The 12,510-nt window shown below is 35.6% G+C and overlaps 1 protein-coding gene across 1 annotated transcript in view; it reads left to right on the forward strand.

Annotated features, from left to right (window-relative positions):
- The first annotated feature begins 6,884 nt into the window (after nucleotides 1-6,884).
- Nucleotides 6,885-12,510, forward strand: part of ADAM28 (ADAM metallopeptidase domain 28) — a 53,572-nt gene continuing 47,946 nt past the window's right edge. Inside the window, exon 1 of the mRNA XM_039876135.1 lies at nucleotides 6,885-7,097. Coding sequence (XP_039732069.1) covers nucleotides 7,046-7,097 — 52 coding nt within the window. The 5' untranslated portion in view covers nucleotides 6,885-7,045. The remainder of the gene's footprint in view (nucleotides 7,098-12,510) is intronic.

Consider the following 12,510-nt stretch of genomic DNA (forward strand, 5'->3'; position numbering starts at 1 on the left):
TAAACTTATGCTTTTATGTGTATTGTTATTTTTCTAATTTTGCCAAAATAGATACCTTGTAACTGAATAAAAGCTTTTGCTCTAAGTCATCAAATGTCCTTTCTGGATTAGAAAAGATCTTCATTTCAGGAGTGGGGTGGACAGAACCTAGGATGACTGCACTGATTATTAGTCTGAAATGCAATAAAACTCAGGTTTCTGGGAAACTTGAGCTCAAATTATCTACTTGATATCTCTTGAATATCTAATTCTGACCTAGGAGACCATGTTTGCTCAAAATGTCATCTGATATTTATTTGAAGCAAACATTAACAGGCTGAAACAAAGCTAGGGCAACAGTAAGAAGAAAAGAACTGTGGTTTATATGCAAATACGGCTTTTGGAGAAGAAAGTGAACAATAGACAATTCACTCTGAGATTGAGCTTTAAGGAGAAGAAATAAAGAGAAGTATAAATTAATCATGACTCAGTTTGTAATCTGGTACAAATTACATCCTCTGTGTGCAAACATGGCAAGTTCCAGTCCTTTTCCCACCCAAAAATAGTGAGAACATATGGTTTTGGAGAAATTTGTTTTGTAAAGACGAGCTTCTGAATTGTATAGTGCTTTTTTTTTTTTTTTTTTTACATTAGTCTTACCTCCAAATACAAGGCCTTCAAAACCTTTATTTGTCACACTGTTGCAGGGGTGCCCCCTTCTCTCAGTCTACATTTAGAAACTTCTTGCTCTGGCCCTGGTCCATTTTTGTCTAAATTAACAACAACAACAACAAAAACACAATTGAAAGACAGAATATAAATTGAGTGCCTTTCCTACTTTGGTATTAATTAATAGGAGGATTTTTTTAAAAGTAACTTGGCCTTACTGACCTCAGCTTTCTTTTAGGAAAATTAATGGATTTGGGTAGAAGGCCCACTAAGCATTCTTCTCACCTAGTTATTCTGTAGCTCAGATCTCTGATACATTCAGCAGTATCTTTGTTGGGGTCAATAATGGTGTAGGCCTCATCTAATTAGCTGAAAGCCTTCATAGAGAAAGGACTAACCTACCCTGAGAAGAAGGGCATTCTTTTAGTATGTTTTAGGCTCTCAGATTTGACCTGAATCATCAACTCTTCAGAGTTTCCAGCCTGCCAGCCCACCAGATTTCAGTCCCACCAGCCTCCACAATTGTGTGAGGTAAATCAGATAATCCTTCAGAGTATGATGACCGAATATAGAACTTAAATAACATGTGGAAAAAAGAAATTTAAGTTGAGAACTAGGGTTTAGACAAGGGCTTGAGTATGACTGAGAAGAGTAGTTTTGAAGCAGTGTATAGTTGTTACCTACTTTAGATCTAGCTACCCTGACATGAACAAGCCAATGTGAAAAATAGCAAACCAACTCAATGTAAATTAAACTTAGTGTCCTCTGTGGGACACTATCACTGCCTAGGGAAGGTCTGGAGCCTGTAAAAATACTTTTATGTTATGAACCAGTTTCCAACCAGTGACAAAACAAATGCTATAACAGACCAATCAGAATCTAGTCCTCACTTTCTGTTTAAGATCCTAAAAAGGCATGATATTCTTCCAATGATGTAAATCTGTAAGCATTGAATGGTTTTGGAGTAGAAGAGTGTATTAAGGAGGAATAAAGTGGGTGTCCTGCTAAAAGTGTGCTCTGTGGGCTCAAGTGTATTACTAAAACCTTTTTTTAAGGTTAAAAATATATATCATAATTCTGGTAATAATAATAATTAAAAAATCTTGCTCCAAAAATTTAATTTACATTAATATGAGAAATATTAACAAATATGTCTTGAGCACTTACTCCGAAACACTCACAGTTCTAGGCGCTGAGGATGACTTATCGAACAATCACTTGCTCTCATGGAACTTTCATTCAAGTGGTGAAAGACAGACTGTAAAAATGAATGAATAAATAAACAAATACATAACATAGAGTGGTTGTATGTGATAGGTGCAATGGAGAAACATAAAACAGAATGGGGATAGGTTGTGCTAGAAAAGAGAAAAATAAAAATTTCCCATCAGGTTATATTTCATTGAAAAGGTGATCTTAGACCAAATATTAGAAATAGTTAACCATTTAAGTAGATATCTGTAGGAAGGGCATTTGAAGAAGAAGGAATAATCAAAGCAGATGCTGAGGCAAGCATATTTCTGCATGTTCAAGGAATATGTAGTAATCCAGTGTGGCTAGATTAGAGTGAACAAGAGGAGAATTTCAGAGAGCACAGAGAGCACAAAGGGTTGATGAGTGAGCACAGAGTATGGAGTGCAGGTTCTATATATCCTTGAAAGTCATTGTAATGGATGGAATTGAGTTTAATTGGGATAGTTAAGATTTTCAGTCAGTCTGAATTTTCACATTTAGGCAGACCATGGGAGTAAACATAAAAAACCTCTCTCTACTTCTGATTATAAATAAGATGAATGACATTTCCCTGTGGGAGTTTAACTATGAAATCAAATGTAATGAATCAAAGCAAATATAAACAGAACACCTCCCAAGGACATGTAACTACCACTAGAGGTGTATATGCTAGAGTGTCTTATTTGCCTCTTATTTATCCCATTGGTGAAGGAGAGACTCCCACCCTAGTGTTAGATGGCTGAACACACAACACCTGTCACTGGACAGATGAGATCGACAACAGTTTATGTCACATATATTTGGAGCCCATAGTTGGAGGTTGTCCATGCTGGGCACTCCATGCCCAAACACACAAGGGTTGCACTTCGGAACAGAGTGAACAACCAGCAGCTGTGGGAGGCAGGCTTAGCAGTACCAAGGGGGTGAGATACCCCTGTTCCCACAGGAGTATGCTAGGCTTGTTTGAATAATTCTGTAGTTTGGCAGGAAACTGAAGTCCACTGCTGAGAGATACTGTGCCTGGTCTCTGTAAGAAGAGAAGTTTGACTAGGGGGCCTCATCCATAGGGGCAGTGTAGGGAGAGAAACTTGTGTTTAGGCCAGTGCAGGCCCTCTCAGTTTTCTACAGATGTAAATATTAGAAGGAATGTGTTCATCCACGTTCAACTTAATTTTACTTCTTACACCAGAAGGGGAGTAGGGGAAGAGTGTCAGTTTGCAGAGCACAGAAAAAGTAGGAATAACAGATATAAAACTGTACAATGTCTATTCTCTTTCTACCTGGAAGAAAGAGTGCTCTCCCAGCCCTTGCATGCTAGTTAAGTACATCAAATTATACAAATGGTGCATCAGTTTGATTGGACCCAATAAATTTCTGCTGATTACCTACTGCTTTTAATTTAGTTGTACGATAAGAGGAAAGGCCACTTCATATGACAAAGAATCAAATGGCATGTAGCATGTCTTAAGCACATAGCTAGTAATTTAGGGCAGAGGGGTTATTGGCTGGTTATAATGCTAACACACAAGCAAGAAAGTAAAATCTTGTGTAAATATAGTACGTGAAAGGTGATAACAAAATCTCTCAGCTTTCTTATGTGAAAATGTATTTACTAAGCTTAGAAGCAAATAGCTTTCTTTCCTTTGTGTCACACTATCTACTTACCACAGGTGGGAACATGATAAGTTAGAACTGGGAAACCTAAGGCTTTAAATTGCTTTTGGTTTTAAAAGACTAAGCTCTTTGTTCTCCTTTTCTTTGAAGACTCAGTTGCTCATGCCTTGTGGTTCAGAGGCTTTGCTTTTTATTTTTTTAAATTTTTTATTATTTTTTAAAATTAATTATTTTAATGGTGACATTGGTTAACAAAATCTGGTAAGTTTCAGCTGTACATTTTAACAGTAAGGCATATATATATTTACACTGTCTGTTCACCTCCCATAGTTAGATTTCTTTCTGTCACCACATATTTAACCCCATTTACCCCTTCTACCTTCCCCCGCCCCCCATTTGCTTGTTTTTTAAGAGTGATCCTCCTTCAATCATTAATTCAGTGTGCAAACATATATTCAGTCACTACTATTTTCTTAACACTCTGTTGGAATCTTGATGATGCAACTGTGATAACTAATAAATATGCTGAAGGTGGGCTCAGATTAGGGTAAGGAAGACCAATCAATAATTTTGGAAGAGATTTAGTTTTTTTGTTAGATATATGTTTATTTTACATAATTCTTAAATGATAAAAATAATGCTAAGCACTACTTTAAATTTCAGAAATACAGAAAGAAGAAGCATAAAAACACATCTTCCCAGCATACACAAAGTCTCTCTAAATTTGAATTTTTTTTCTGTTTTTGCTTTTTCCTCTGAATAGATTTTTGAAGTTTTTATTTAATTTTGATAATTTTGTATATGTTTATTGCTTTATTTTTGCCCTAATATTATGATGCAAATATTTTCCATAATATTAAAAATAATTTTACAGGTAATTTTAAATATTGGCTTAATATTTCATTGAATAGGTATGTAGCAGCTTACATATCCACCTTCTTATTTTCAGATATTTAATTTTAGTTTATCTTTTATAAATAATGTAATTAACATCTTGATGCACAAAATCCATTTTATATTTCAGATAATTTTCTTAGAACAAATATCAGTGGTTGAATTATTTATTTAAAATATAAGCAAATATTTAAAATTTTTAAATTTGACAGTGACCAATCTTCTTTTGGAGGTTACTTTCAAACTCTAAGTTTGCACTTTTGTTTGTTCTGTTACCTTAAGTAGTGGTAGAGATGTGATCAGATAAATTTGCAACATGTATACAGGTGTATAAAGCAGAGAGAAGGAATGTGTTCATCCGTATTCAAATCTGAACATGGTTTCTTAACCTAGCCCCCACCCCAACACATCCCTTAATTAGCATCCTAGAAACACTTACTCTACGCCAACTCTGTATAGTTCATTTCTGAGTAGAGGGAAAGCAGTGCCTCAGTTCTCAGCGACTCTATATCTCTCTTTGAATTGAAAGAGTGTACTTCTCTGTCCATTCCAGAAGCAATTGTAAAGGCATGGCTGTTCAGAAATGTTTTAATTAAATAAAGACATGTATTGAAGATCCTATATTCCATGGTCCCAAGATTTGGAAACATGCTCAGAAAAGATCTATTGTCTTTGATTTTAATACTTCCTTCTAAGAGCTGTGGTAAATATTGATACCTGGTACTATAAAGCAACCGGCACATTCTAAACGCCAACATTGTATCCATCTCCTTTTCCCCTTAAGAAGACCTTGCTTACCGTTTGCCATAGTGGGGCTTAGTATATGGCACCAGAATCATCTTTTCTTCCTTTTTCTTTCTTTTTTTAAAAATTAGTTTCAGTTATACAGCACAATGGGTAGACATTTATGTACCTGATTAAGTGATCCCCTCGATTACTCTACCCACCAGACACTACACATAGCTATCACAGCATTACGGACTGTATTCCCCATGCTGTACTTCACATCCCTGTGACTGATTCCTAACTACTAAGTTGTACTTCTTCATCCCTTTACCTATTTCACACTGCACCCTGACCATCCTCCCTTCTGGCAATCACTAGTTTGTCCTCTGTATCTATGAGTCTGTTTCTGTTTTGTCTATTCTTTTCTTTTGTTCCTTAATTCCGCATATAAGTGAAATCATATGCTATTTGTCTTTATCTGACTTATTTCATTCAGCGTAATACCCTCTCGGTCCATCCATGATGTTGCAAATGTAAAGTTCTTTTGAGGAAAGATACGGTCTTCCATGTATGCAATCTCTCTTCTGCCTTTGGTGACTAGAGGACCTGGGAGTAGAGCTGTTATGGTCCTGGGGCGTGGAACAGAGTGACAATGAGGTCTTCTGGTGCTTTAGTAATAACCCACCTTGGGAAGAGTTCAAGTCATGATCTCTCACTCATATAATTTAATGGTTCTAAATAATTATTTTTGAAGACGTTTGGAATTCCATGAATAAAATAAATACCCAGAGAACACAGCAGGACAATACTATTTATTTAATCAGATCCAACCCAAGAGTCTTAGGAAACTACTGCTGGGTCCTTCTTTCCCATTCTCCCTCTCTCAGGTCTTAGGTCCACGGACCCCTAAGAAGGAGGGGCCATCTACCATAAAGATAAGGCGTTTTCAACTTTTAATACCTCCCCTCTCCATTTATCTGTGTCTGTTTTTTTCAGTAGTTTCTTTTTTGAGGTACGCACGAAGAAGAAAAACAGGAGAGAATATCATACTGTGCTACAGATTCTCAGCCCCAAGAAACTCCTCCCCATCACCAATAAAAAGGCAGTACCAATAAAAATACCAGCTCTTCCCTTAAAGTAACCCTCATTATCTGCCTCCTGCTTGATGCTGTAGGATCCTTTCACTATCAACTTCTCCCCAACCGGCATCTCCGAAGAATTTTCTCTTTCTGACAATTATTTCCCAGTGAACTGTGTTCCCTGAGGGATAGGGTTAGGATCTGGGCAACCCCTGCTGGTGAATGCTACCACAAATAACCTTTATAAGCTACACATTGCTGGAGTCCCTAGTATACCTCCCTTCACCCTCTGGGCTTCAGTTTCCTCACATGTAAGTTGGAGATGTTAAGACCTTCATTAAAAACGTTTTTATAAGAACTAATGACACTAAATAGCATGCATTGCAAATGGTATCAGGCATGTATTAAAAGGAAGGGGCTATCCTAATATTTCAGAAATTACAATATACAGGAGCTATAATTTGGAATATGAGTTCAAAGTGGAACTGCCCTTATCTGCATCCAGATCCTAATAAACACCCACATTTATCAAGACACAGCAAAACCATGATCTCATGGAGGTTTATTGGGCTACAGGGATGTACTGGAAATGTTCTCTTTTGAGAGAACATAGCTGTGATGAAGGCATCTTAGAGCGAGGAGGCAGCCAGGACTTCCGCCCGCTGTGCCACTGTTGCAGGGCCACAGCTTCGAGGTTGTGCAACACCTTCAGTAAACACTTCCTGGAGCAGAGACTGGAATGAACCCCAGAGTTTCATTCTGTCTCACTGGAGCGGAGGAAGCCACAGACCAAGCAGCGCATGTCTGTTTGAGGGAGAAGAGCAGACACTGCGTTCCTGGGATCACCCAGGATGTTGCAAGGGCTTCTTCTGGTGGCCACTTTCTTCCTCTTTCCAGTTCCAGGTAGGTGTTTAACTCCTTTTTAGGTTCTGTTAAATATATCAGTAAACTGCTTGCTTTTCATCTTCTCTCAATATCTTTTTTTTCACTGATTTTACTAACTAGTTCAGCTGGTTTTAATCTGTTGTTTTGGGAGGGATGTAACTGATGTAAAGGAGAGGCAAAGTGACATCCTTAATCTTTATTTACATGTCTGATCTGAGAATATAGAAATCAAGTGGAAGTTTTCATTCAGCATAACTTAAATAATGAATATGATCTTTGAGCTGAAAAGTGAAATTCATCAAAACCCACCTTGTCATTTTTAAGCAGTAAAGATGCAGTGGATTTGTCTGGTTATTGGTGTGCTAAAGGCATCGGAATGTATCTGTTATTATTATTGAGACCAGTTGGCTTGTCCAGTACCTTTTGAGCGGACATTTTTATATTTAGTCCTTTCTTTACTGGAGATAATAAATATGAATAAATAAAAATAAGTAATTGATCGATTTTATTTTATAAATCACTATGATATTACTTGATCAAAACAATGTTACTAAGCTTAAGTTGATCTTTCACTTTTAAACGTTTAAGAATTTAAAAGTAGAGGAATCCTATTTCTTAATACTAAATCATGTCTAGCATGTCTCTCCATTTCTGATAAGTCCTCCAATTAGATTTTGGTTAAAGTAGATTGGGAAACATTTCCTTAGCCAATTTTTATTTCTAGAGCTTATTTAAGTTATCACACTACCTTTAATACCTTGGAATCCATTCCTGGTCAGACTTTTCTTGGGTTTTAGAATGCTTACTGGGACCTAGGAACAGGAACAGGTTATCAACAAGAAGGATGGGTTTAAGGAAGAATATATTCTCTTTCCCCTTGCACTCACTCAGTACTTTGTCACTAAAAATGACTTTCCTTTTCCCCTTGTTTCTGATTTGTTTTTCCGACTTGTGAAAGTTTTACATAATATCTTTAAATATAGAACTGTTAGGCATTTAAGTTATTGACATAAAATTCTTATTCTTTGAGTCACATTTGATAGAAATCTTCTTTTCGTATGTTGTCCAAAAATACTTTCACCAAAAACTCTTTGGGACATTTTGCTTGGTTGGAACATAAGAATTGCTTGGGTACAACCTTAATGTGACAGCATAAAGATCAATCTGAATCCATTAACAGAATTACACAGCTAACACTGGAGCCCACCCACATTATAGCCTTGTCAGTTAAATTGGACATACTGACTGATTCTGTTCTCCCTTGAGTTTGTATTCACAACATGGCACCAGGAGATGCAATTTCCTTAAAAGTCATGCCTAAAATCTCCACGTATTTGGTGGTAGCAACAGAGGTTCTGAAGTAGCTCTTATGAGAACAAGGGAGCAGACAGACAGCTGCCCACCTTATCCTTCATTTCAAACAAAAAGCTGCCCCTCTTTTTACCTTCCATCTTGTATTTTCAAGACTGTCTCCCTGGTCACTGAAATACCCTCATATTGTTTTCTATAGATTTATTTCCCAGCCAGAATATAAGAAGTAAAGTGATTTTCATTTTCCCATCTCTTTTTTTGTGTTTCTGCCCCATCATTCAAAGAACAAATGTGTGCTTCTGGGAGCATGGCTTTTGCCTCATTCTCATGTATATGAAATAAAAGAATGAAGTAAAATCAGGCCAATTGTTTGTAATGAGCTCAACAATCCCCTGAGAAAAATAACTTATGAGATTTCATCATAGGAAAGAAAAAAATGTTTAAAAGGGTGTGACAGGTATTTAGGGAGAGGAATTAAATGCACAGGCAAAGAGAAAAGGTCTAGCAGAATATCCAGGGGGTACAGTAATTTGAAATTATTTTATTTCAAATTAGCAATTCTTGGTTATCTTGATAAGCTGACTAGAGGACCCTAGGGAGTATATATAATTTCATTTTAATAGCCAAAATGATAAACTTAATTAAGATGTGTTTTTTCTTCCATGTGTGTACTCACTTTTCCTACATGAACTTTGAAATCATCAGATGATTTGAGGGGGTACAGAGAACCCCAGAATTTAAGTCAATATCATTGCATCAACCCTGATTCAGGGCTTAATGTCGTGTGTTCGGTTTGTAAAGACATTGCTTTAAACAGTTTTGAACAGATCTGAACAAAAATGTCAATGTCATGTACAAATGTGCTAAACTCCAAAATGGCCCCCAAAACATTAGAAAAATAAAATAGCTTCCAGACCAGTGTCTGTTATATTAATCTTGTCAATATGCTTTATCTTTTTAAAAACTAATAAACATAAAAATAACTATCTAATCTAAACCAAAATAACAGATTTCTTTTTCTTGATCCAGTTTGCTAGTCAAAACTAATCAAGCACATGTAAGTTCTGTGGGAAAGGGAAAGCAAGTATTAAAATGAATTAGTAGAAACATATTATGTTACATCTCAGATTTGTGTAATCCCTGGATGGCAGTTAGTTACGTTTGTTCCACAGGCTTCAAAATAATTAGCCTGTATAATTCAGCTGGGAGGAGGCTGAACCATCTATCAGCCTTAAGGATGAATGAGCTAAACAATATTTAGGTCTGCTGCATCTCTCCAGCTGCTGTGTGATTTGTTATATCTCAAATTGCATTCATTCGGGGGCCATCCTGGTTTTAGAAAAATAAGGGCCATTAAGGGAAATTCAATCCTTTTCTGTAGAAAAAGTACTCTGTCGCAAGAGTTTGGGAAGAGCTGGAAATTGTTCATTTCAAACTAAAGAAAGTGAGAGGTTACTGAAGGTTTTTAAAAAATATTCTGGTTTATTTTATATATTGGAAGCGCTGTACCATCAAACAGAGTTAGAAATAAATTTCTTTGCTAATTTTCATATTTCTACTCCATATTTAAGAGGTTATTGGTAATTTCTGATTTCATAGAATGTTATTTATTATTTTTATTTTTTATTAAACTTATTGGGGTGACATTGGTTAATAAAATTATATAGGTTTCAAGTGCACATTTCAATAATACATCATATGTATATTGCATTGTGTGTTCACCACCCAAAGTTAAATTTCCTTCTATCACCATATAGTTGACCCCCTTTACCCTTGAAATATTAGAATTTAGATACTTCCTAGAAGCATGGAGATCAGTGTCTATATCAAAGAGAACTTGTGCTGGTTGTATTGGCCTATTCCTTTCTCACCCCTTCTGAATGAAGAATGTGCATGTTTTAATCACTTTCTGTTTTTATAAAAAGAATCAGTTAAGTAGTTATAATTTTATGACCTGAGGACAGCTTTGACTAATATTTCTATCAGAATAAGGTGTATTATGGATGAAAACCATTTTTTATGTAGCATTTTTTAAAAAGTTACTCTGTTTCCAACGTTGGTGAATATATGGCTTCCTGAGCTCTGTGATAATGGGACTAATTGCCCTGAATGGACACAATCCACCAGCCAGCATGTGTGCCTTATGGTATGCTTGTCTGATGTCACAGAGTTTACAGGGGGCTGTAGGGAATTGTGTCCCTAATTTCTGGCAGGGATTATTTTCTTACTTCTTGGAATCTTATTATTTGGAAATAATTATAATCATGAAAATTTTTTACTCAATGGAAAGACAATGATCAATTTAATATTTCTTTTGACTTTTGAATTTTGTTATAAAAATTATTTATAACTAATGTTATTATTGCCCTTTACCAAAAATTAACTAAATACAAATAAAAAGATGATTATGTCTATAAGAGTACAAAGTAACAGAGTAACAGAGAAATATGACTATGGAAATATGACTATGTAAGGAGATTTTTTTTATCCCAACTGATTAGAACTTTATCCAAAGGATTGCTGCCTCTTCAAGGAGATTATAGGGGATTCTGTATTTATTTGCTGAAAATCATAGGCTACGTTACTGGACTAAGAGATCATTGTATTTGCCTCCTCTTTTCAAACAATTAAAAAACCCAAATTAAACCCAAAGTTAATGTATACTAGTGTTGATGCCATGACTTTAAGTGTTTTTGAAGTGTTTTGAAGAGTAAATCTCAGGTCACTGAAAGAAAAGCAGTTTTATCACTTTACCACCTCAAATCTGATCCAATGCATTTTTAGCCATTGTAATCACATATTCTGTATTTCACAGTTACATGTAAATGGCTCTTGAATGATGAAATGAGTTAAAGCCATTATAAAATGGTAAAAGAATTTTTTGAAAGTTCCTTCTTTAGTTTCTGAAGAAATTTTTTTAAAAACAAATATTTATTCTTTGGGCTACATTGGGATAAGTGCACAGCCATCCAAGATGACCAACGAAAAATATTCAGTTTTATTTGTTAAAAGATCAACCATAGTAACATAAATTGGTATTACAATAGAATGTAGTTCGAGTACTTTAATGAACTAGGAGTACTGTTAGAGAGGCTTCTAGTCCTTACACAGAGAACTAAAGCCTTCCTAGTCAGTTGTTGGTATGGCTGGGTTAGGGCCTGATTCTTGCTGCATCTACCTTCTGCATGGACCTGCAGCCCCTTCAGCAGCCAGTGACAAGATCTGTTGACATTTCCTCAGGTGCCACACTACACAGAGCAGAGACTGGACCATGTGGGCAGATAAAAAAGAAAATAGAAAGTCCAGTGTTAGCTTTGGAAAACCGAATTTCTCTCAAAAATAACTTCTAGAAACAATATTAAAATGAGAATTCAAAATGCAGATAGAAAATTGAATGAGATAGCTTTCTAATTCTCTTTCAATATAACTGCAGGCACAACTTTTTTTCTTCTAGGCCAGTACTAGTGTTCTAATTGTATGTTTCTCTAATTTTCTTTTCTTTTTTTTTTCATGTTTTGTATACAAAAATGAAGGTGTGTCTGTATTGCAATACGAACTAATTCTATCAACTGGTATTGGAACCTTTTCTTACTCAGTTTCTTTCATGAGGGGAAAACATTGCTATTGGAAAACCCAAGAAAAATATATTAAAATCAAAACTATATTAAAATCCATTAGCTATTTCATTTTTCTAGCAGTGTAGTTTTCAGAGTGCTTCAACTCAATTATTCTGACACTGATTAACTTTCTAAAGAATTCTTTGGGGTTCTGCCTCCCTGTACTGGCTTTTGCCTGTACTGTTTGCTGCATTTCTTTGCAGGGGATCCAAGTTAGTAAAGAGAAGTAGGAAAACTCAAAAGGAATATTTTCACTAAATTGAGAAACACTTATAAACTTTCAGTGAGATAACATTTGAAGATATAAGTTATAATAAAGGTTTGAGAAGAGGAGTGGGTTTCTGATTTTGTTGATCTCTTCCAGTGTCTGCACTTTAATAATGCTCTTTCATAATTCAGAGCTCTGTGTGTAGCATCGTTCCTCAGAAATACAGTAAGGATGCCCATTGCCTATCAGTCTATATCAGTTTTGCTTTGCCAAATTTTCTGTTACTTTTTTTTCT

This window comes from Pteropus medius, unplaced genomic scaffold (assembly GCF_902729225.1).
Source record: "Pteropus medius unplaced genomic scaffold, Ma_sr-lr_union100, whole genome shotgun sequence".
Taxonomy (NCBI): domain Eukaryota; kingdom Metazoa; phylum Chordata; class Mammalia; order Chiroptera; family Pteropodidae; genus Pteropus; species Pteropus medius.